The 26,775-nt window shown below is 38.5% G+C and overlaps 1 protein-coding gene across 5 annotated transcripts; it reads right to left on the reverse strand.

Annotated features, from left to right (window-relative positions):
• Positions 1 to 1,141: 1,141 nt before the first annotated feature.
• Positions 1,142 to 20,656, reverse strand: MACIR (macrophage immunometabolism regulator). 5 transcript variants are annotated; one of them, XM_008014080.3, is made up of 3 exons: positions 20,486 to 20,656; positions 13,523 to 13,612; positions 1,142 to 3,622 (listed from the first exon to the last, which is right to left on the reverse strand). In XM_008014080.3, exon 3 carries the CDS (start codon positions 3,597 to 3,599, stop codon positions 2,979 to 2,981), a length of 621 nt encoding a protein of 206 aa, XP_008012271.3. In that variant the 5' UTR covers positions 3,600 to 3,622; positions 13,523 to 13,612; positions 20,486 to 20,656; the 3' UTR covers positions 1,142 to 2,978. The 5 variants fall into 5 exon arrangements, with proteins under 5 accessions (XP_008012271.3, XP_008012272.3, XP_008012275.3 ...); XM_008014081.3 differs by lacking the exon at positions 20,486 to 20,656 and adding an exon at positions 20,193 to 20,350; XM_008014084.3 differs by lacking the exon at positions 20,486 to 20,656 and adding an exon at positions 20,198 to 20,331.
• Positions 20,657 to 26,775: the final 6,119 nt, after the last annotated feature.

Raw genomic sequence — 26,775 nt, forward strand, 5'->3', positions numbered from 1 at the left:
CTTCAGAAAGCTTCTTGAACCTCAAATATTGAAATCACTTAAATAAAGTATCCCAGGGAACGAAAAAGACACAGGGATCACAGATGGGCATTACAGGGCGTAAGAAGCAATGGACAGGACATGATGGTTCTGGAACAGTAGCCCAGCTGGGCTGCAGTCCAGATCTGAGGGTTCTGAACTGGTTTTTACATGTTAAGTCCATCCCCATAGAGCCGCTTCTTCCATGACTACTGACTTTGGGAGCCCTGCATCCAGAGGTGTAAAATGCAACCAAATGCAAGTCAGAAGAGCAAAAGAAGCTCACCTTAGATTGAGGCAAGGAATGAAATTTTATTGCAACTTTATGCATCATCTGAGCTTCAAACAAATGGTACTTTTGCAAAAGAAGAAAAAAAGTAAAGTTATGTAGTGCTGCAATGTTTAAGGGCAAGAGCAGTAAGATAATATCATCAGGTATATTCTGGCCAAGTGCGCCCTATTTAGTATGGAATATTAAATTGAATAAAGAATGAGAAAGTTAAAAAATAGAAACCATGTCAAAAGGGATTGTTTTTCAACTAAAAGACATCCAGCCTATCCTTTTTTTTTTTAATTGGTTCCTACCTACCATAGGCTACCATTCCATGAGGTACAAAGTAAGACTGAACTAATAAAGGGGTTCCGCAAACACATTGTGAAAACTACTGACCTAGAGTTTCGAAACTTTCTTTCTAGAAAACCAAATTTAAAATTATATAGCTTTACTAATCAGAAAAGAGTAAGTATGCCATATCTCATACTATTAACCCCTTTATTTTTGCCACAGAGTTTCATCTGTCTTTCAGTAAAAAACAAAACAAAACAAAAAAGCTACACATTTTTATTTAGCTGTTATTAAGAAACTTAGGCACATGGGCAGAACAGGTCTCACAGGTAATCAGTTGTGTTTCCTAATAGGCTGAATACATATCATTGCCATGAATACATCTTTTATCGTAAAATGCCAATGAGCATCATAAGTAAATAGTTCTGTTGTTGTCACTGTTTTGTTTAACAAAAGTAGGGCCTTAAAATAAGATATTTTAAGTGGAATTCAGTGGAATTCTTGAACAGTAAGTAGCCTGTTGATGGTGGACCTAGTTTAAAGCACCACACAACAATGTGTGTTTACATCACCCCTTTATTTCATAGTTAGAAATAATACAGTTCCACAGGGTAAATTGTCAATAAATAATGGTGTTTAATCATTAAACGTAAAAATCCCACTCTTTGGCATCTGACAGGATTCTATTTCTTGTCAAACTAATGACTGTATAGATATAGCTAACCTTAGTGATCATTCCTCAATACAATATGTTACAAAGGTGCAATTTACTTTAAAATATACAACAGCTAAACATTTCCAGCCCAACAAGAAATCTGATCAACTCAGTAAGATATAGGCCAACTTCCCCAAGGCTCTTTCACACAGTTTGCCTTAATGAAAGTGTAATAAACGTTGATTAAGAGTTCCTAGGGTTTTCTAATACTTACTTTGCTCTAAATAGAGTTTGCCATTCATTCTGGCTAAAGAAAAATCACAATTGCACCAGGAATGACCCACTCATTAATTAAAAGGTGTTCTTATTTTATAAGCAAGATTGCTAACACCTAAGAAACTCACAGACCCCAAAATAAAAAGTAAGCAGTTCTATGCTGCCAGAAATCTCAATTCAGTAATAAATTGCACCTTTAAGAGTCAAAAATGGGGGAAAAAAGAAATAGAACGTTTACAAAAGGTAAGTTACATACATTTTTTTTTTCCAAAATATATTCAAGAATAGTTGAGCTGTATTTGTTACTAAAGCCAGGGCATTATTTCTTTAGCAACAAATTAAACCAGTGCAATTGACATAAATTGTTAAGTAATCCAGGATTAACCCATTAAAACTGTAGAAGCACGTTAGGCTCCTACGCTAATCCTAGAAACTGGAATTTCAGTGAGTGCTTGTGTTGCACAGAACTAAAACTGGAATGACCTGATGCCATGCTGAATGGTATCACTTCATACTTAGTTTAATCATTCGATAGTACAAATCATGAGTTCCTCTATTAAAAGTTTTATTCACTTACAGAAAATTCAGATGCAAACAGTATTATGCCTATAATCCACAATTAAAAGAATCCTTTCCAATTTAAAGTTCCAGGTGAATTTTAAGTTAGAAAATAAGCACTAAGGAGAGTTTTTTCAACTTATGAAAACATCACATTGGAAACTTTCTGGAAAAGCTTCCCCCGCCCACCCATTGTAAAATAAATACTTTGTATCCCAAATTTAATTTTATTAAGACACACTTTAATAACGCTATAAAGAAATATTTTACAGCCATAGAGATCAATAACTTTCCATGCGGAAATAAAAAATTCATTGCTCAATAATATTATTGAGGCAAGTGAAGAAAGATTACTCTGTTGTCAATCTGAAATGTTAATTTTTTCAGTGCAAAACCAGTTATAAAATATTTAAACTCAATATTTAAAAATAAAAAGTGGTCCAATTCAGCAATGTTCAAGTTCTAAATTTCATAAAACAAATCATTACATACATTTTATAGTAAAATACAGAGATTCAAGAAGTACTTGAGTACTTAAGATATAAATTTCTAATGAATCATATCAAGTCAGCAACAATCAAGCAGATAACATTCCCAATTTGAGTGTCAGAATCATAAAGATGAAATTACTGTACCAAAGCCTTTTTTTCCTAGCTAAAAAGCTATACAAACTAACAGTCAACATTCTGTTTTCTTTGCAGTTGCGTGCTCTAGAATGATATCCCCCCCAAGTACCTGTGATTTCATTCCTGTATTCAAATTTGATCCAGACAATTTTTATGTTCCAGGAACACTTAGCTGATATAACCATCTATAGTGTGAAGAGTCATGTACAGAGTACAGCAGTGGGTTTTTTCCAGCCAAGCGTAGGCTGACCTAAACTGGTCTAAGCTCTCTGCAAGTCATTCATGTATTATTCCTAGCAAACACACGGTCCCCTCGGAGGGTTAGGTGTTGAAGCTGGTACTGTAGCACTTCCGTGTCAGCTGGCTCCTTGATCATTTTATCTAGATTGAGGTAGTCCAGAGATTTGGAGTGAGCCCTCTTACCTTTAAGAAGACAAAGAGGCAGAGGCCCATGGAGGGCCTTATAAGGTTCATAAGGTAAAGATTTAGTGCACTTGTCTCCTGAGCTGGGCATCCGCCTTCGCCTCCTGCCATTGACAGCTGGAATCTCGTATGGCTGGTAGTACCTACTTCTGGTTTTATACAAACGAGAGGAACGGGCAAGTCCTGCATCTAGCTGTTTGGAGCGTAAGGATGGCATGGCTTCTGCCTTGCTCTCTTCACCTCCTGTGCACTTCTGAGCTAACTTCAGGAGTTCCTCACCAGTCGTGAAGCCAACCAAATAGTTAGAGTCCATGTGTAGGATCTGGTAGCCTGACACGGTCCTCCGCATCGGGGAGCAGGGTGTGCTGGAGCACCGGGGCTTCTCTGCCTCTGCCTTTCCCGGGGAGTTGGTCTCGGCCCCAGGGAAGGGCAGGGTGGTCAGAGTACTTCTAGACTCTCCATTAATATCGACTTCCATTTTAAGCACCAGTCTGCACAATCCTAAAAGTAAACAGACTTAGATTAGAAGAATATAATGCACAGAGACTCGGGCCAGGCCAGGTCCTTTTAGAAGGCTCAGGGAGCATGAAATAAACTTGCCTGAAAGACAGTCAATGTACCACTGACATGTATCTATGTCTACTAAACGTTTCAGAGTGAGCATGAAATGACAACTACCCCTCTGCTTTTAAGAACTGAAAGGCAAGTTAAAGTCTGATGTGCTATGAAAAAGTTCAGAAGGAGAGGCAAACAGAAAACAACAACAATAATACTTCTCTAAATGCAGCACTCCATTCAATCACATAAAGTTTATTCCTTAATGCAATATCAAGTGAGTCAAATACAGATCTCAGCATTAAGAAACGAAAGCAATCATACATAGTTTCATAAGAACACATAAAATATTTCTGGCTTGAAAGTTAAATTTTTCCATTATTTAATTTAAAGTGTTTAGCTCTTGACACCTGCAATTCTTTTCAATTTGTCTTTAAGGAACATATAATAAAGCTGATTGAGCTGACGAATTTCTGCAAGGAATCCAATTTAGACTTCAAACAACTATTCGTAGAGTATGAGGAGTCTTAGGGGAAGGTTCCCCCAAATCTTGTAAATGTTCTTCCTTCCATATCCCCAGTGACTTAAAGAATATCATTTTATAGTTTAAAAGTTAATGCTAAATCCAATATATCACATAATTTTTAATACTGAAAATGTATAAAACAACAGATGTCATTTTAATTTGACTATTTAATCATAAAATATACCACAGGCTTGACATTCTGTTTTGCAATACCCAAGACGTTGTACTTTTCAATAGTTTCATAAATGGCAGAATAATTCACAATGAATATTAATATTATTCCTTAAGATTATTACAATACACAGTTTAGAAAGCTCCATTGACAAGAAATAGCACAAATGATGGCTAGGTTCCTAGAAAGCTACAGATAGATCAAATTTGGGAAACTAAAATACTAAGGGAAATAGTGACCGTTTCATTTCTGAGAAACTATTTGTACTTGCTTTTTAATTGGAAGTAGATAACATGGTTTTAAGTATCTCAGATTGCTAATAAAAATGACATCAACTGATTTTAAGACAAAAAAAATTTACTTAAAAATTTATTAAATAACTCTTATGAATCTTTTTACTAGACAGCCACTTCCTATTGAAGTATTTCTTAAAGATTGGGTAATCATTTAAAACCCAAGCAATTAGAAAGCTTTGTTTTAAAAAGAAACAAAAAACAAAAAACAGCACTTTATTCCTCCACATGCATGTTCTAACTTCTTTTATTAAAAGATTATGAAGTTACCAGATACCACCCTGTGCTCCCTGTGATCCCCACTGAAAACAAACATTTATTACAGTATTTGAGATAAAGCAATGCCAAAGGATCTACATGGTATTACTCACTATTTATTCTCAATTGTAGACTATTTCCCGTGTTTATTTCACCAAAATACTCTAGTCCCTGAACTCTTTTAGATTTAATCAGCTTTATTATATTTTAATGTAAAAATAAAGTATATTATAGTGTATTTATATTATTTATATAAAATAAATTATATTTGAGGAAATTTATTTCTCCATTGATAGGACTGGAATACCAGGTGACTACCAGCTACTCTGATATGCACATAAGACTTCTCAGCTAATAAACTTTAGAGAGCCATACGAAGCCTCAACAAATATTTACGCTAAACAAACAAATATTAACTTGGAGCCAAATGACAAATTTATCCTTCCTTTCTCACTAATTTTGTAACCCAGAAAGAATACAAGAGGACATAGCCAAGGCCTCCAACCTACGTAACCTGACTGGCAGCTGTTTCTCTGATACTTCATCCTGAAAAGGAGAGGAGGGTCAGTGAGGCAAAAAAATAACCAGGGCCATGGAGAATAGGGCACACACACACACACACACACACACACACACACAAAGACTGGGCACCACACCCAAGGAGAGTCACCAAGGCAGTGACACTCAAGCTGTCCGTCTGCTCTGAGACTCTGGTCTAGGTCTCTTTCAAATCTGGCACTCCGTGACAACTCATGGAGTTCCACCAGGCAGCTTACTGCATTCTCATTTGGTATATTATAAATGTCTTTAAATCTATGACTTCAGACCCCACACATTCCAAACTGGGTAAAAATTCATGCAGAAGCGAGGCTAAAATTCATCTTTTTTGCCTACGAGGGAAAAAAACTTGCTAAGCAAGTTAATAGCGCACAAAGGTGCAGTAAAGAGGAGTGGACACAGGTTTCTGAGGGCAACACAATCATCAAAGGTTTGTCGCCATACTAAGCCAATCCTGCTGCATCAAGGTAAACTGTCAGAAATCCTGAGAATCCTTGGGGGTTGAAGATAAAGCCTAGAAGGACACAACGGTTTAGAGAAATAGGCAGAAATAATATATTAGCTAGAAAATACTTGGAAGTACCTGGAAAATTAGAAATGTGAAGACATGTGTAAAGGTCAAAATCTGATTTGATATGAAATAGACACTACTGTTAGATGAGTAACTCATCAGTTAAGTTCCCAACAGCCAAATACACCATAAAAAAAAAAAAAATTGCTTGAGAAGAGAACTATACAAATAGGATCTTCACATATCAACCTGGTAGACAACGATTTAACCTAGGTTGTTAAGTAGTAGATGTGGTTTAAGAGCTCTGGAAATTTCAACCAGGCAGTCTGGCATATGAAATCTACCACATTTTACTGAGGTAGACAAAACATTCACTATGGAAAACACAATCTAACCAGAAAGTTGAAGGAGTAAGCATTTCTAATATCCTCCAACATAAATACTCAACAGAGCAACTAAAGTCAATGCAAAACAGGTCAGTATTCCAGGGAAGATTCCTGCGGGAGAGTCTCAAGGCGCCAGAACATGAAAAGGCTGACTTTAAATATAATTATATAGCTGCTATCTGCTGAACTTCTGATGAGCAATTCTCAGAGCTGGAAAACTGTACTTTTTGGCTATCAAACATCAGTATTTTTGCTCCAAACTACAAATAGTGTCTTCTCAAAACTAACAGTTCATTGGGTGGTTCATTGGTCTCCGCAATATACCGCCATATGTACAAGAACAACTTCAGGTCTCGATATTCACGTAGGAACACGAACACTGGAAACAAGACCCTCACAAACGGCTTCTGTTTTTCTAAAGGATTCTTTTTACTTATCTATTGCCCTTCTAAAAGCATCTACTACGCGGCACCAAGAAAGCTAGGCAGAGGCTGGGTTTCAGAAAAGCCAGCCCTCATTGTCAAATATTTCATTTGTAGTTAGGCTGAATGCTGAATAAGCAGCATACCTCCCATTCTTCCGTGTGACAGAAAACAAAACTTATGCTACCACATTCCTGAGAATTTCTTGACTAGATTTAAATACTGAAGCAAGATCCTGAGATCAGTTACAGAATCAACTTGCTCAGGTCATTTTTACAACGGGGGCAGAAGCACTTTAGACACTGTCCCATCTGCAGAGGAAGAAGTCTAGGTACCTCCTAACTCCAGAATTCTGGGGGGGGGGGGGGGGGGGGGGGGCGGGGGAAGACACTAAAGACAGATATACAGATATACAGATGTCCAACATTTTCCACAGCAAAATTTCTTATTGAAAGACATTCATCAGGAAACTCAGCTACGGTGACTATAACTGGAGGTGGCCTGTGTTTAGCAGTATATTCTTCAGGTTTTACCATGAAAACAACTGCTTACAGGCTTGTGTTTTTTAATAAGCCTATTCATGACTCAGCATTTTGTTTCATATTGTCAAATAAACCTTGTATCCAAAAAGCTTGCTGCCAAGATAAACAATCACAAAGCACTCTCATAAATACTACTACAGGTACCACGCAACAGGTGCCACACTTCCCACTACATCAATAAGAATAGCCTGTGAGTCAAGAAATCAGGTCTAATGCCACCTGCTTCATTCCAGAGCACTAAAACCCAGAGATCAAGGATACCTTTCTTGCTCCCATTAATGCCTTTTATATATAGTTTAAAGCAAAAATGGACTGTAAGTAGAAAACAGAAAAAAGTATTAATGTTGTAATTACAGAAGCAGCAAAATGTCTGTGCAGAGAAGAAGCTAAAACAGAAAATGAAACAAGAATAGAAAAGTCAACTTGTAATTGAACAATGCTTTTAAAATTGAGCTTCTTAAAAAGTATCAGGAACAATACAACTTTTCAAATGACACCTAAGGTCTTCAATATCAAATTCCCTCACAATCCAACCAGTAACAATGGTACCAATGTATTTATAAAACATGAACGATTTGGCAATGTTTATAGATGCCTCTATATTGCTGAAATTTATGTGGATCCAACTAGATGACAAAGGTAACACTAATTCTTAAAAAATGTACACAGTACACATTTTTTAAAGCATTGGGTACAGAATGAAATTGTAAATTTTGGCTAAAACTAAAGCAGATAGGTCCAAATTACAACACATGTATAGGAGAACCTGGTGCACCAGGATAAGCACGTTCAAAAGCCTGTGACCCTTATAGAATCTGCATAGGTCTGAATACTCTCGGAGAGGCCAAATCTAAATTTGGGGCATAAATACCAATACTTTGAAAATATAACCTAAATGCCCTTGTCTCCTTAGACCAGCTTTGAAAACAGGTGATACGTCTGACAAATGCTATAGAAAGAATTCCTTTTGAGAAACACTGTATCCTAACACCTGTATTTCATCTAAGAAACTCAAAAAATTAATTGCTTCATTAGCTTTCCTATATATAGAGTTCATTTATACATCAGTAGCATGCCTGCTAAAAAAATTCCAACTCCTCGAACCTTTAACTGAGATGTCAAAGGCATGAAATTCTCTTGTTAGACTCATTCCACCAAGTTTAATATTGCTCGTTTTTGCCATCTTCTCTTAAAACATCTTTATTTTTCTCTATTACAGACTGAATTAGTTTATCAAACATATTTTTTATGACAGGAGGGATGTGGTAAAGGTAGGGTACAATGTAATTCTCATGGAGAGAAAGAAAAGCAAAGGTTCCAAAAAGCTGAGAATGTGACTTAACACCAAGATACATCCAGATATTGCCCACAGTCAGCTCCTATGCTACAGGGTGTCTGAGTCAGTGACACACTCCAAGAAACAAAAATTATTTCACTAGGCTCAAAGCCTAGGGCACCATCCTAGTTGCTAATTTCTTTAACCATACAGAGGTATCTCAAAGAAGTCTTAGAGTCAACAAATATTTTTTATAACCACCATTCCCTTCCAGATACTTTCTACCTTTTTCTTACCCCACTAACCTGCTCAAAGGATTGTTTTCTCTTGTTATTGTTTTTGAAATCAGTAAAAGCAATACATGCAAACTGAAAGCTATCCAGTCCAAATAATTCATAATGATGTACTATAAATGGCAAAATCATTCTTCATCCCCTACCAATGCCGGACACATCTTGAGGAAATCTCTATTAATATTTTGGTATATCCTTCCTTTTCCTGAGTATTTACAAATGTGAGAGTGAGTGATTACTTCCTTCTACAATGAAAACATGCAAGAGTACACACAGACACACATGAATATTTCTGCAGAAAATTCCAGAAGTAAAAATGCTGAGTCAAAGAACATGTACTTTGTAGGTTTTTATAGCAATTACCACAAAACTTTATTAATAATGCTTCTGGTTTTTATATGGATAATGTATTACTTTATATAACTAAAAATTAATGTAAACACTTTTAAAGAGTGTAATCTATACACTCATCAGAAGAGTGCCTGTTTCTCCTCTTATTGCTTAGAAATAGGAATTATCAAAAGAAGAAAGGAAGATGATGTGCTTCCTTTTGTTTGATGTGTTTGATTTTTTCAAAGAGAAAAAGATAAATGAAAGGGACATGACCACCATTCTTTGACCTCAAATCTCCTGATATTATTCTCACTTAAAAAACACTTAGACACTCCTTAAAGAAATTTACAAACTAAATGCAAATTTTCCTTCAAAAAAGGAAGATAACATTTCATTTATATATATTAGAAAAATACATACAGTGTACATTTCAAAAGCATTAGATACAGCATTCAATACCCCAATACCAGTATTCTGGCTGAGACTAAAGCAAACAGGTCCAAACCATAACACACGTGAGTGGAACCCCGTGCACCAGGAAGAACAGTCAAGAGAGTAGACCTGTATGAAATCTGCACAGCTTTGAACACTCTTCAAGAGGCCAAGCTTCCTATCTATTTGGCACAAAGAGCAACATTTTGAAAATACGATCTAGATGCCTTAGCTCCTTAGACCAGCTCTGAAAATAGCTAATAAGTTTCAAAACTGCTATACAAAGAATTCTTTTTGAAATTGCATTCTGAGAATTTTTTAAAATAAGATTATAAAAAAAAATTCACTCCCAGTTATCAAAACACTGCTCCATATGCTTTCACTGTTTTTTTTTAGCAACATACAGCAATACCATATAAGAGAAAACAGATATCAACATAACCATTTTAAATATACAGAATAAAAATGTCATCATGTTAAGAAAATCCTTTTCAAGAGGTACTTGAATCAAACCATTCGAATAGAGCCATTTTGGGGGAAATAGGGTCTCCTAAGCAGGGCTAATACCAGTCCAGTGATATCTATGATATCTAGAGTCACCTATTTTTGTGTTTGTTGTTTGTCTGTTTGTTTAGACACAGCGTCTTGCTCTGTCACCCATGCTGGAGTGCAGTAGCGCAATGATAGTTCACTGCAGCCTCAAAATCCTGGGCTCAAGCGATCCTCCCACCTCAGCCTCCCAAGTAGCTGGGACATAGGTGTGCATCACCACATCTGGTTAATTCTTTCTTTTATACTTTTAGAGATGAGGTCTCACTATGTTACCCAGGCTGGTCTCAAGCAATCCTCCCTCCTTAGCATCCCAAGTAGCTAGAATTACAGGTGCGAGCCACCGCCCCTGGCTAGAGTGATGCAGTTTTAATGCCAGAATCATCCTGGACATAACCTACCTGGAACCTCTACCTCCAAATATAGAGAAGACACTGAAATCACGAAGACAGGGTCCTGCCCAGAGCTATACAGGTAGTTAATGCCTATAATTACAACTCAGGCTCCCTGGCTCCAAGTCCATGCTGTGCTTCAAGCATGTGGTTCCCAAACTTGTCTACACACCAGAATCATGCAAGGAGCTTCAAAAACTGCTGATGTCTGTGTTCCACCCCAGATTTGTTGATTTAATTGATCTGGGCTGTAGCCTGGGTTCTGCAATTTGTAAGAGATTCCCAGGTGATTCTAATATGCATCTAGGTTTGGGAACTTGTCAGATAGAACTTATCAGATAGAAGAGTTTCACTCTTGTAAGTCCCTGCTTTGTTTTTAATCAGTAATTACTGTATAGTCATGTTGGTGAACATAATTTTTGGCTGCTTATAATTGCTAACAGCCTACCCCTAGGTCTTCTAATTTACTGTTCCTAATCCACTGTGGGCTGGAAATGTCTGTTAACCAAACGTGTTAAAACTGCGTATAAGATAAAAATAAATCTGTGCTGAATGAGAATCGGGCTCCTGCATCTGCACACACTTTGGCGTAGTGATTTTAGCTGCTTGGAAGCCTTTGTCAGGTGCAGCTACTTTAGAGACCAGTTTAGCACTTGCTTATAAAGTTGAATAAATTCTCATTAAACAACCCAGCCACCGTACTCATAGATACTTAACCTAAGAGAAATGAAAATACATGTCCATACAAACACCTGAATGTGAATATTTATGACAGCTTCATTCACAGACACTGAAACGAGAAAAAAATACAAATAGCTATCAACAGGGAAAGAGATGAACAAACTGCAGTCCATCCCTACAATGGATACCACTCAGCAATGAAGTGGAACAATCTGGGAAAACACTAAGTGAAAGAAGCAGATACTACACCTATATACTACATGTTTCCACTTACGTGGCATTCTGGAAAAGGCAGAACTATTGGCTAGAATCAATCATTAATTGCCAAGGGCTAGGGTGGGGAGAAGGGATAACTACAAAGGGGAGAAAGGGAATTTTAGCAGGTGATGAAAATATTCTACTGGTTGACTGTAGTGGTCATTACATAACTGGATACATTTGTTAAAATGCATCAAACTGTACACTTTAAAAGGATGGATTGTACTAAGTAATAATTCAATAAACCTGACATTAAAAAATAAATGAACTCTGTCACATATTTCCAAGTTTCAGATGGTCCTCTAAATTTTAATTTTTTTTGTACCATATAATTTCGGAATGAAAAGGAATCTTAATAGTTGTCCACGTATGTTTGAACACCTGCAGTGACAGGTAACTCACTACCTCCCAAGATGATTCATTTCACCTTGTGCAGCTCTGCTAGAATGTCAATTTATTTACACATATATCTGTATGTACATGCATATATACGGTCAACCCTATGTCTCCACAGGTTCTGCATCCATGGATTCAACCAACCACAGAGAGAAAATAATTGAAAAAGCAAAAAATTACATCTACACTGAATACGTACAGAATTTTTTCTTGTCATTATTCCCTAAACAATTTAGTGCAGCTACTATTTATGTAACATTTACATTGTAATAGGTATAATAAGTAATCTCTAGATTAAAGTATACAAGAGGATGTGCATAGGTTATAGGCAAATACTATGCCATTTTTGTATCAGGGACTTACATATCATCAGATTTTGGTATCTGGGGGAAGTCCTGGAACCAATCTCCCATGAATGCCAAGAAACAACTATACAAATATAGGTATATACAGAGATAGATGGATAGACATAGATACACACACATATATTGCTGTAGCTTCTACACACTTGCTCTAGTTTTGTGATTTATTTCTATTAGCTGAGTCAGTGACCAGGCCACATTATTTTTTATTCAATATCCTCTCAAAGTACTTTGTACTGTTTTTCAAACTTCTTACACTTTTCCTCAAAACTGAAAATTTTAGAAATGTTTCCATTTTTCCAACATTCTAAAGTGCATTTTCATAAAAGTAATAGGTTTTATCTACTTAATGAGGTTAAAGTATGTGTTTTTCCCTACCATTCCTTTGAATCATTCTGCTGCTGACTAGAAATTTAGAAATCACTTATTAGGAAACTCTGCCTTTTCCAAGGATTATGACCTCTCTACGTAATTCAAAGCAAGGATGTACAAAGATAATGGCCAAGTAGAATGACGCACCAAAGCATGGAGTCACCCTAATACAGTCTTGAGAATGCTAAAGAGCTACCATAGATCATTAGGAATTTCTTTTTTCCCTTCAAAGACTTCGAGCCACATGGACAACTATGTCAGCAAAGACACACAGATGACACACTGAAAAAAGACAACTAACGGAAGAAAACAGCATTGCATATTTTTAACGGTTTAAATCCAGGGTGTGATAAAAAGAATGTCACATTTTCACTGAACTGCTATATGACTAAGTGAAAATAATGCTCCTTTCAGACACCTGTTAGCTCATTCTTTACGTATGATAATATATAACCAGAATTTTTTGCAAATTATTTCAGCAATGTTTGGAGATTAATGTTTTTACTAAAATTTGCCCCAAATTGGAGCAACTATCTGTAACTACCACACTTTAAATTTTATTTCATAAGATCTTTATATTAAAGAAATTTAAAGGAAGGAAAACTTAGTCAAACATTTCAAATAAAATAATATTTGCATATTGCAACAATTTCATTTCTCACCATTAAAAATGTGTAATTGGAGTATACATATTTGCAATAATACACCAACATTACACATTCACTTGATTGACATTTCACACTCACTTGTTTATTTATGTCGTCTTTAAAAACCACACTATGGTATTGTGTTCATACAACTGTTAACAAACAGAAAAAGCAAAATATAACTTACCAGACTAAATCCCAGAAGATGTCACTGTACAATTTCCAATGAGTCCCAAGGGAACACAGACATAATAATTTTTCTGTTCTACTCCAGGTACTAAACATGAAATACAAAAATAAACCTTTAATTTAACAAGTAACACAACTTGTAACATGATATCAATTCTAACTGCAAAAGAGAATGAAACAAGCAGGAGGTAGTAACATCAAGTATAGGTGATATAGGATCCAATAATTAATTAATTCAATTAATGTTGAGTTTGTTCACCTAAATGCATCCTCAAACATTTTATCATGTGTATTTCTCTGTGCTCTGTTGCTTAAATTCTACCTAGAGACTAGGAGTAGCTAACTGGGCTAAATAAAGAGACAAGAAAAATTAAGGTAATAAGTATTAGTTTCACCATCCTAGTCCTATTCATGTGTTCAACTGATTCACAGTACTCTATGCAAAAAAAATAATGCTCAGGCTAGGATCAAAAGTACAGGCCATAGTTCCTAACTCTGGCTTTGCTAAGAACTCTGCCTCTTGACCCTGCATAAATATCAATCTCTAAAATGAAGACCATAATAACCCCCCCTCCTCCCTAATACAGTTGTTTGATGGATCAAATGAAATGAGGTAGGTGAATGTTTTACATGCTGCAAAGCTCTTTACAATGTGTGATGCTATTGTTATGCAATTAATTTTTGGTATCGACTCATTTTAGCCATAAAGCAGCAACAATGTAAATCTTTCATAAGACTGACGTGAGGCAAATGATTAGAAGTCTCTTGGATAACACAACAAAAAAAGACAAGTGTCTGAAAAAGCACTTTTTTATAGTTAGCACCTTACTTAAGGTTTCTAGCATCTCCTCTGTGCCTTCCCTCTCTTACCTGGGAAGTTAATGTGTAAGATCATCTATCTTTATCTCCTACCTCCCTAGTTAATAGGGTTAATTTGCTGAGACGAGGAATACCCTCCAAAGTCCTTTTCCACCTGTAAAAGTTTCTTTGGTTGTTGGTTTTCGGTTGTGTTCAACAACAGAAGCAGTTGGAGGGGTGTCAAATGAGGCTAGTAGATTCATTTTACCTATGCAGGTGCACAGAGCCCGAGAAGTGGCAACATTTACAATACCTTATCAAACGAAAGACCAATTGCAAGAAAAAAGGCAAGGAGTTTGTAACTTTATTACTTTCCTTACCAGTACAGGAGAGTTTCATCCAAAGGAAATAGATAATTACTAAATTTAATATGTGCTTCTTTAGCATGAGAAAATGGAAGGAGCTAATGCACCAAGAACTGTCATTCCAAGAAACTAGCATGTTTATCAGCCTTTGTAGCTTCTTCAGATGTAGATAACAGAAACACTCCCTTTCATGTCTTTTGCCACCAACTATTCTTAAATCAGGTAACCAAAAAATCTTAAAAATTAAGCCTTGATTCTACCCCACCAATGAAGCCTCTGGTTTTAACACACAGTAAATTGTAACAAAAATTGTTATCTATAGACAAAATATTTAATATAATTATCCCAAAGAATTTCCCCAATGTAATAACATTCATCTTCATTTCTTATTTAATGGACTTTTAATGGGAAAGAGGAATTTTGAAAACTAACATTTCTTTAGCATCTTCCATATGTCAAAAGCTATATACAATTTATATCATTTAATCTTAACTACTCCATGAAGAAAATATTATTATTCCATTTTTAAAGTAGTCTTTCGTAGTATCCTTATTTTAAAGTACTCTTTCAGGTGATACTACATGAGAGTCAGAGCAGGAATTGGAACCCCAATTGGCCTCTGTTCAATGATAAGACCATAAGCATAGCCTTTTACATAATAATCATGATCCTGCAAAATGTACATCAATTAATTTCTATAAATGAAATTCTATTTTAAGTGTAGGGGGAGGCACTTTATCTAAAAGTTTTATTGCCTCATTTGTGAAATGGCTGGGGGAACTACTTAGCTGCAAGGTTACTTCCAACTTGAAAAATATTAGGATTTGGTGGCACATCATGGAGAGTCTCATACAAAAGCCTTCTGAATCATGGACTCTTTCTCCTATGAGCTTATATTTTCTAAAATCATAAATTATAAGACAGAAAAAATGTATCAACCAATACCGTCTGGTTATATGGTTGGATATCAAATACAGTTACATATTTCTGCTTTATTTCTCAAGACTACATCTATCACAAAGTGGGATAGATTTCATTTATACTTTTAGAAATGTCAATTGAAAAACAAGCAGGAGGAACATTAGAAAGATCTGAATGTCTTAATCCTAAAGAATAGTTTTGATAGTCTTAAATCTTATTCAAACTTTCATATAATTTGCCTTGTGTATTTGGTGACATATTCTTCTTTTCAAGCTTGTAAATGTATTAGAAAAATATTTACACTTTCAAAGAGTTTTTCAACACCAACAGAAAGAAATCAACTAAAACTTTAGTCTGGATTGGAAAGTAGAGGAGCCTTAAAGATATTATCCAACTCTTGCACTGGAGCTGATGTGTAAATCTAGGAAATGGTCGGTAATTTCATAGTAAACAAAGAGTAGTAACTGATTATTCCTATTATGCCAGTGCCAAGCCAAAAATAGAATATAAACACAATGTCCAAGGGAACAACACAAGCAAAACCCAAGTGCAGAAGCTCCACTACATTCTCACTTTTTCTAATTTTGACTCTGCTTACTGCTTTGTAGGAGGAGGAGGAAGAGGAGAAGGAAGAGGAAGAGGAGGAGGAAGAGGAGGAGGAAGAGGAGGAGGAGGAGGAAGAGGAGGAGGAAGAGGAGGAGGAGGAGGAGAAGAGGGAAAAACAAATAAAAAGAACAAGACCAGAAACTAACTAGTATAAAAATATATCTTTTCTTTAAGACACAACCCATAATCTACTACAAAATTACAGTAAGGGTTCTATCCCCATCTCCCACTTAAAACAATTAAAAGATTGTAATATAAAAATCCCCAAAACATGTACCTTCCAAATAACACACATTTTTAGAATACTTTAAAAATCTCTAATTCTCTACTGCTTGCAACTGATTCTGGCCAATGTTCTGAACACTGAAGGTTTGGAAAGATATCAACAGATTTCCTCTCAAAAACAGTCAACAAGAGGAAAAGGAATCCATGTGAAATTCTTAGAAGACAGACTAAATGCTGCATAAAAACAAAGACTGAAGTAAATAGAGCAAAGGCTACAGGATATAATAAATGTTTCCAGTTATAAGCAGCTGAAACAGAATGCAGTGGGACATTATCCCATAAGCAATAAAAATAGGAAAAACTAAGCATTGGCCAAGAGCTGCCCACAGACTTCTGGATAAGAAAGTCATGGGTGACTAAGCAAAAGACACCCAACATTTGACTGCAAGTGGAGCTTCTACAAATAGAAAAGTTTGCAAACGTTAAATAGCAAATGTATCGAATTTCTCAGGTGATAGTTATTACCACAGGTAAATAAGAATGCCTTTCAAAAGTAGAGTGACTATGTATCTCAATTCATAGTCAATACCCTGGTATAATTATTTAAAGCAACCCCCTTTAACTCTCAAAATTGTCTCAGTTTGGCTGTTTTAATTGTTATCCTACTCAAAAGTAACATATACCAATGGAAAGGCAATGACTTTTAAAAAGAGAAACACCCTTCTGCTTGAACAGTGAATTCCCATACAGATCTGAGTTCTTCTTTGGGTGTACCCACTTAGGTATTCACTTACGCAGTCATTCAACAATGTTTCTTGAGTCTTATTATATATCCTCACACCGCACAGGCACTAGTGTACATATAGAGAGCCTGAGACTGGGCCAGAGGGGAGGACAGACATGGAAATAAATCCATCTAATAACAGTAAACCTGAATGGCACTAGGAACCCAGAAAAGGGATACAAATATACAAAGCTCCATTTGGAAATGTTTAGGTCCACACAAAATCCATACATACACAAAAAAGTTGTAAATCCCAAGCTTCAGCACAGATCACTAACAAAACAGCAATAAGAAAAAATTTAATAATATTGGTCACAAATCATAAGATTATAAATATGAGGACCAGCACATAGCCCTTTCAAATATTGGTAAATAAATCTCATTCATCATTAAAGTTTATATTATGAAAAGACAAATTTTAAGCAAAGAAATTGGTACAGTAGAAGTTGTGAGTTCTAATTTTAGCTACCAAAACATTTATTTTCATTTTTTTCATAGCCCTAACCTGAAGCCCATCAAAACATTTAGAAAGAAAGAAAGAAAAGAAAAGAAAAGAGAAAAGAAAAGAGCCAGACTACCTGTCTCTTTCTATTTTCAGCCTGGCTATTTAAGAAGAGACCAATAATTGGAAAAAAATAGCAATTTTTAAAAATTCCTTTCAAAATAGTAAAAATATTTTGTGACCACTAGTCTCAAAGACCACTAAAAACAAATAAAAGATGAAACAAAACATCTCTGGAGGAATATTAACTGAACACTAAGCAGAAATAAAAGGGTTTAACTGTCAAAGTACAACACAACAATGAAAACAAAATGTTTAGCTGTACCTAGATGCTCATCTTAGAGGGTTCTTTCAAATACTCTTACTTTACCATTTGCAACTTGCAAAAACTAAGTCATCAATACTTTTTAAGAGTTAACTAGGGTGTGACTTTTCTGAAACCATCCTTGACCTTACAAACAAACCATTAACCTTGCCAACTTCGTAAGATAACTCATAATTCGTTCAGTAAGACAAAAACGTGTTTCTCTTTCTAGTATCAGTTCTTTTAATAGCAATCCACCCCCTTAAAGTGTAGCACTCATTATCTTTCCATTTCTGCTAGTAAAAATTAAACCTAGGTTACTAATATCACGTGGTGTCATCCTTCTACTTTTAGAAAAATATTCAGTTTCACTGCAAATATGACCGACAGTAAGTGGAACTAAAGGTCAACATGCAGCCTTTACAAGAAATGTGCCTCTTAAGAAGCATCATCAAAATGGGACAGGTGTACACGGTGGAATTGGCTAACCTTTGGGAAAGCTTAAAACCAGGTACTCATTTTGATAGGCTGCTGACAAAATCAAAGTTCTCTCTGGAGGAAAGGAGCTGATCCCTCACCTCACCTCACCCCCAGCTACAAAAAAGCAAAGAAATTTTAAATCCTGCACATAAAGCTTTATTACTCTCAACATATTAAATACTTTTGAGTTAATTTTATAATAGCTGTCTAAAATACACAGAAATATACAAAGAAAATAAGCAAATTCATTGTTACATAATATCAATAATTATATCTTATACACTGAAATACTTACTAACACTTTAATTTGCAATTAAATAAACTAAAATGTTAGCAAAAGCTATTCATTCAATACATCAACTGTTACCAAATTAACAGGTCTCTGTATTCATTAACTCTTATATTTTATCCTGTTCATTTTGCTTTTAAGTTTATAATGCATTCAGTTACATAATTAAAATACTGAGGATTCTGTGACACATTCATTAAACATAATAATGTAATCATAAATCGCGGCCAGAAGCTTCTGCATTAATAACCAATACTATATTTTGAGATGACTGGGAAAATAAACTCTGCAAAAGGGTCATTTCTATCTCCCTAGTGTCAATCCTGCATTACAGGATTTGAGAAAATAAAACAACTAACAACCCTAACTTGTAGGTTGGCTCTTTGGGAAAAAAAAAAAAAAAGAAAACGAAGAGTTTAGTAACATCAGAAATGTGCAAGAATTGTTCTTTCAGCTAGGAGCGGCAAGCACACTGTAAAATGCCTCCATTCTTCCTGCTCAAATAAAAAGTTCCCAGCTTCAGCTTTACCTGTGCACCACAGACAGACACACACACACACACGCGCGCGGAAATCTTGGTTCCACCCAAATCACTAACCCACCGGGTTGAAAATTGAGGTGGGAGGAGAAGCAGGGAGTCCCTAAGGGTGTGGAACACTTGCAAGGGGAAAAGGACGGGGCCATCATTCCCTTCGCGTTCCCATCTCCTTTCTGGCTGAGACCTGCAGATTCCACCACTAGAAAGAGTTTGGCAGCTTCACAAAGGGGCCGTTGCTGGAGGTCTGACTGCCACCCGCCTCGAAACCCCTCTCCTCCGCTTCCCACCTGCCCCAAAGTCCACCCGCGACAGGTGGGGCGAGGGCGGCAATGCCCGACCACATCTGCCGCTTACGCTTCTGGCTCGGACCGGGCCCCAATCGACACGCTCGCACGCGGCCACAGCCGGCCAGTCCACCCCCACTGCACCAGCGGACACTCGGAGGGCGAGGAGGGTTGGCGAGATCAGGCCGCCGGGGCTCGCCCTGAGGTGCTATCTGACCCGGGCAGTCGCACCCTGAGCGCTGCCGGGCATGCAGCCAAAGGTGCACCAGGCAGAGGAAAGCTACTTCTCAATGGGGCCTGAGGCCCGCTGCCCCGCGGTGCGGGAACGGCGGCCAAGGGAGGGAGCGAGTATGCGCGCCAACGCGCCCCGACTTCCGCACCGCGGCACCGCGGGAAAGGCGCTCCGGGTCGCCGAGTCCCCGCACCTCCCCAGCGAGCGCACGACGCGCGCACACGGGGGCGCACGCCCCCGCACACTCACACGCGCTGCACACTCACAGCGTCTCCGGCCCCACCCCTGTGCCAGGGAACCGCAAGCTCCCCGCACCCCGCGCGGGCCCCACCCAGTTTACCAGACCCCAGTCCCCTTCGGGTGCCTGGGAACCGGTCCACCGAGGCCATGGGACGCTGGGGCCGCCCCGCCGCCCATCGCAGAAGCTGGTCCGGCCGGGTTTCCCCAGCACCGCGGGCATCGTGCACCCGGCCCAGACACGAGGCGGAGAGGAAGGGGCGGCGCCGCGATTGGGGCTGGCACTGGGGATCGGAGACTGGGGCAAACCCGCTACTCCCCCAATCACCCCATAACCACCACCTTTTCTGCGGCACAAAAGGTTACAGACGGAACCGCCGTTCCCGTGCAACCTACCGATGGCCCAGGGCTCCGCTGCCTCCGCCGTGCCCGGGGCCGCGGAGCAGGAGACAGGGGTGGGAGAGGCGCAGGACTGCGGCGCCGAGATCCTGGCAGAGGCCGCCAGCCGAGCCAGCCGGGTACCCTCTCCTCTCCCACCGCGCTCGGCGCCAGCTACCGCCCCGCGTAGTCCCCGCCCCCTCCTCCTCCTCCGCCTCCTCCTTCGCCTCCTCCTCCTCCTCCTCCTCCGCCTCCACCTCCGCCCGCCTTCCCGCCTCCTCCCTCTGGCTGCAGAGGCGCAGCCCGTCAGCGCTGAGCCCGCCTCCTGCGCCCAGCTCTAAGACACCCGGAGGAAGGGCGGGCCGGCGGGCTGGAGAAAGGCGCTAGGAGGCCAGAACAAGTTGGCGGGGGTGGGCGGGGTTGTTAACTGGTGGTGGGGAGGAGGAGTCCTAACACCCGCTCTCTAGTCTAAACCCCGCACTCCCAACTAAAGAGCTCCAACTTGCGGGCCTGGGAACACTACGGCTTCCTCAATTAAGTGGTGTGCTGATATTTGTCGCTTGTGAGTCTCTGCTTAAAGGGCTCAGCCCTGAGCAGAAGTACAGAAAACTAGAAGGCCATGAAATTAAAAATTATAGGGTCAGTCTACAAAAACTCCTAAAATCCAGTGAAGGTGGCGCGGGGGGTGAAGGTGGGGAACTTCAAATTCAGATTCTGATTGGATTAACTTTTTTAATTTGCGCAAATGTTGATCTTGTCTATTACGGTAATACATTTTTTTCTTTGATGAAGATTTTCTTCCCTCAATTCATGTACATCTCTGCCAAACTGGTTAAGCTCAGCAATAAGAATATTTACTGGCATGCATGTTCAAATTTACATCTCTCAATAACTATTCTATGAGGAAGTAACCAATTATGATCCACATTTTAAAGATGCAGAAAGTTTAGGTCATATGCCTACTAAGTGGCTAAGGCTGAATATATACGCAGTCAGTGAACCCCGAAATTATTTATAAGTGTTTATAAGTTTCGGTGCCATTGTCAAATCAAGAGAGTTTGTTATTTTTTAAGACAAAATGCTTTATATGAACATAAAAGACATAAATCTGGAGTAGATTAATACAAGTTAAAACAAGTCTTGACTCACACTTGTTCCAGAATCTACATATGTTCCTGATAATATAAAGGCAAAAAATATATAAACATCTCTAGTTCAACAGAACGACTCCTGGAGGCTGCTCAGCTATAAGACATTTTATGCTACTGCTTATGTGCCCTAAAGTAAGTACAGGAAGGTAGAGGGAAGTGTAAGTTTTAAGGAATGTTCCCTAAACAATTTTAGAAAACATCAGGTCCTTTTTTTTCTGCAACAGAGATTTGTATGTAATTTCAAAAATATAGAAGCTAGCACAACATAATATAAATAAATAAATGAAGAAACTTTTTGCATCAGTACATTAGGAGAACACACTGAAAATTATTTCTGATTATAATCTGACACAATAGTGTATTGTCCTGATGATCATTCTCATAAAACCACCTCCAAAACATTGTATATTTTATATTGAGACTTAATTTCATTTCTTCTTCTCTGAAATCTTATAACATTTTCAGAAGAATGTCTTGTACTTGCCCTTTGCTCTGAGAGTTTGGCAGTGTTCTTTGGCCAAAAGCAATAAAGTTCCCCTCTTAGTTTATTAGGCTCAAGGCTAGCTCTCTTGAGGTCATTGTCTCCAAATTGCCTCCCTCCCTGGGTGGTGCTCTATGCTCCCATCCTAACCCTGACTCTTCACCCAATCAGAACTTCAGTCAGTTCTTGAGTGTCACAAAGAACACCTAATAAACCAATTCACCAGGCAGTAATGGTTTATGTGTGGCCCCATCAAGGATATGTTTATGCCACCTAGAGATGCTGACTGGGTACTGTCTTCACTCGGATTGGATGCGGGCTGCAAGGGCCGTGGCTGAGGGGCATATAAGGGGTGCAAGTTAAGGCAGAATCCCTTCCCCGAGCTTTTTAGTGTTTTATGAAGATCTCTTTAATCTATAAAGACAAATGGCATACATATAAAGGGTTAGGCCCAAATGTAGAATAGATTGTAAGCCCTGAAAGGCCTTCTGAATCTGGGGACTCAGAAACTCCATCTCACACACTCTTTGTGTAAGTTATGTCTTTGCCTCAAGGCATCCTTTCCAGAAAATCACTTTAAAATGACTTTAAAATGTCAGTTGTCTGGGAAATATTATACTACGTTGATGTAAATGATGTCAGCTAGCAAACAACCAGCTTGAGAGCACAGAATAGGTGAATTTGATAGCAACATAATGATGTAAAACGGAATCTACAAAGCCAGGTGTGCAAGAAATACCACATTGCCTTCTTTTCTGTAAACTGATTTGTTTCAGGCAGGGTCTAACCAGCAAAACAGAAACCATTTTGAATATCTACAGAAGTAATTGAATGCAAGAAATTGGTAACATAGGTGATAGAAAAGTCAGAAGGTAATCAGGAGATGGCACAGTAGTCTAGAAATTAGCAACTGCAGCCTCTAGCTGGAGAAATAAGAGAAGAGGCAGGGTTATTGGAGTCCAGGGCCCAGGCAGCACGGCCAGCCTGGTGAGAGCTATGGCCGTGGAGGAGAAACAACCACTGCCAAAGAAGCAATCTATGGAGGGAAAAGGGGGAAATGTACTATACATTCTCCTCTCCTGCCCTCCAATCTCCTTCCAGTGCCTTGCATTGGCAAAGTCTGACACACCTGCCATGGGAGCCAGGGAAAAAATCTACAGGGATCAGCCCTTTAAGACACCAAGGAGACTAGGAGAAGAACGTAGAATGTGAATCTGCACATGATTTTATTTCTCTTTAAAGGCCTTACTCTTTTGTAAAGTTCTTCCCTCACTCCCGTGAGCAGGGTCAAAGTTCCAAGAGCATATGCCAGACCAGGCCATGAGGGGGTGATGATGGCAGGGAGTGGAGGGGAGGTCCTTTGGTTTGCAGTCACCTGTCCACAGAGCTTTCCTTTGTTCCTTCCTGGAACTGCCACCTATGGCTCCATGATACAGTGCACAACCTGTCTGTAGATGGGACGGCCCTGCCCTGTACACTGGTTCCCTGCCTTTGGCTCCAGCACCACAGCTGAGGCCAGAGGAATTTCCTAGATCTGGGACCATCCTGCTAAGCCTCACACATCCTCAGTCATTTATGTTTAGGGTATTATGGTGGTCCAAGTTCAGGGCTCAAATCCCACTGCCTTGGGATATACTGACTTCTATCTTCTTCTTTCCAGATACAAGGGAATCTCTTCTTAAGGAAAATCCTTCCTCTTTATTTTTTTTTCCACAGACACTCTGCCATTGCCAGCAAACTCTATTCTGTCTCTGGGGCTTAGGCTGTTTTCAGTAAAAGCCAGAACGAAAAAATGTTCTGCAGGCAACTCCTCTTTACCCTACCACATCTCTCGCCATGGCAACAAGGGGGTAAATACAAGTTGGAAAAAAATCATAAATTAGTGTCTCAAAATATTATCCAGCCATAGAAGTAAGAGACAGTTAGTACTGTGGACCAAGCTGAGGAGGAGAAAGGTGGAAGGAGCTTACTTTGGAATAGGTTGATTTGGTGGCTCTGTGGCACATCCTCATGGAGGTGTCAAGCCGAAGGCCAGATGTGTGGAGTGGGTGCTCAGGAGGGAAATGCAGGCTGCCCTTCAGCCCTTGCCAGGCCACTTCTAATTCCACACTCGCATTCTGCTTATTCATTACTTAAGCCTGTACATAATTGTTTCCAGTGGAGCATTCTTCTCCACCCCTCCCCCTCAGTCTAACTAATTCTTTGCCATTCCTCGGATTTCAGTGTAGATGTCACCACCTCTAAGAAGAGTTTAATGATTCCTATTGATGTTTCTCCTTTCCCTAGCCTAATACCACACAGTGCTGAAATATACTATCTCCCCCTCTAGACTATACATTCCCTGAGGTCATGGACTATGTCTAATCCCCAAAGAAAGCCCAGAGACTGACATAAAACAGGTGCTCAGTAAATATTTAGCCTATTTTTACTGTGAGGAGTGGGAGAAGAACCTGTAGGTGAGGTCTGCCGAAGGCAGCTTGTATCTTGTATCTGGCTCAGAAGTACTGATTGCTAAATTTTTAAGAACTTTGCAAACTGGTTGTTAAATCATCAGTAGCCTGAAATCAGCTATTGTGGGATTATTTACACCATAGAAATTGACAAAATCTATAAACAGGGCTTCCCGTTCCTCTCTAATCTCCCCCCGACCCCCGAAAGCCAGTTTACCAGCATACCATTTGGTAATCTTCAAGGGGCCCCTCCTGTGTGCGGAGGAGGAAAGCAGGTCAGATAATTAAAATCTGTGCTTTTAGAAATATTCTTTCATAGAAAGAAAATGTAATTAAATTCCATAATTTGCATAGAAAAACCTATTTAACTCAATTGTCTCAATAAAAAATAAGATAGAAAATAGAGAAAGGAAACGGAAAAATATAAAAGCATTATAAACAACACAGAGAAATCACTTCTCAGTTCCAGCTTGCTGTGGGACCTCCAGTTGGTCACTAAATTATAAGTTTCTCAAGAAACTTGAGTTGTGTTTATACGTGTATCACTTAGAGTACCTAGACTGGCACAGAACAGGTATTCATAAACTACCACTTGAATTTGGGCAAATTAAGCTTTACTTCTGTTGACCTCAGCCCCTTCATTCATAAATTAAGAGGTGAGAGAAATGATTTTCAAGAGGGCCCAAGTAGCACCCCCTTTCCTGCCCCATTCCAAACAAATTGAGAAATAAAAGGCATAAAGGTGGCGCCAATTGTTTCTGTAACATTGGAGGATATAGTTTAATGTACAATTACAGTGGTTCTATTTTTTAAATCCCATAATTAGACTGATATACCTACCCAATAAGAGGCAACATTGGGCCAGGCAGGCCTCCCCACATCAAAGCCTGCCAAGGTAAGACTTAGGTTTTAAGGAAGAGAGAACATCTGCTCCCATGCAGTCACTTTACTGCCAAGAAGGTAATGAAAACAGCTAGGTTGAGCATGCCCAGTGTAATTCTCCAATGAGATACTCTCTTCCTGTCTTGGGAAGGATAGAGTGGAAAGGAGGTAGACCAGGAATGTAATTAACAGTGATACTTTCTCCATTAAGACTGAAACATCAGGAGTGAGGAAGAAGTCCTCCCCTAACAATAGACAGCATTAGACAGTCTTCAAGGTCCCTTACAATTCTTACTTTTTAAGATATACTGTGCACCACATCTGTGTTAGAGTCTGGGAACCCATAGACTCAGAAGATACAATCCTGTCCTCAAGGACTTTAAGATTAAGTGAATAGGCAGACAAGTAATTATGCAATTACAATGTGGTGTCATAATATGTCATGATTCTCTGAAGACAATTCTATGGGAAATTGAAGTCTAAGATGTCAAACAATTGATGTATAAACTTAATCAAGGTATACCAAGACTTCTGGCTGCTTCTCAGAAAGCTGCTAAATATCAGCAAGGACATGGCTAGAGATCTTGCTTCTTGCTTTTTTTAATGTTTTTATGAAAGAACAGAGAGAGATTTATTCAGCAGGCAGTGTTTCCAATGAGATAAGAAAATTGCATTTGCATATCAGCCTTGGTCTACGATGTCTTTCTTGGGAAAAGTTAAAAAAAAAAAGTCAGTACCCCCCACCCTCAAATTTACCTTCTTCAGTGCATACACACACAAACACACACACACCATCCTATACAGACATTAGTCAACTCAGGTCTACAGAAGCTGGGCAGGCACCAAAGACTGGGCACCAACCCTTGTCCATGAGCCAAAACAACTCAGCATTCTAGAAACATTTAGAGAATCAAATAATTTTTCCTTCAGGCAGATCTAGAACAGTTAAGATAACATCAGGATTTTCCTTGACATAGCATGAGATGGGAATAGAGACCAGGCTCTATCTGTAGGAGTCCTATAACTTCCGTTTTATTGCCATAAAATAGAAACAGAATGTGGTCATTTCAGTGGATCTCAAAAAAGCCCCCTGTTTTGCTAACTTGTTATACTACATATAACTGTGGGTAATATTCTGTAAATTTTTATTGAAATCACTGCAACAAAATAATAAATGCAAGATTATTCATTACATTGTTATAAGAGAAACAACTTAAAAGTTCATTAATTGGAAACTGATTAAAGAAATAATGATACAACTAGTTAATAAAATATGCAAATATTTTTAAATGAATAGGCTTTTTATAAACTAATACAAAGAGATCTCTAAAATATAATAGTAAA

This window comes from Chlorocebus sabaeus, chromosome 23 (genome assembly GCF_047675955.1).
Source record: "Chlorocebus sabaeus isolate Y175 chromosome 23, mChlSab1.0.hap1, whole genome shotgun sequence".
Taxonomy (NCBI): Eukaryota; Metazoa; Chordata; class Mammalia; order Primates; family Cercopithecidae; genus Chlorocebus; species Chlorocebus sabaeus.

Excerpts from the sequence above, each read along its gene's own strand:
- MACIR (XM_008014080.3), bottom strand. The coding sequence starts at position 3,599 with ATGGAAGTCGATATTAATGGAGAGTCTAGAAGTACTCTGACCACCCTG.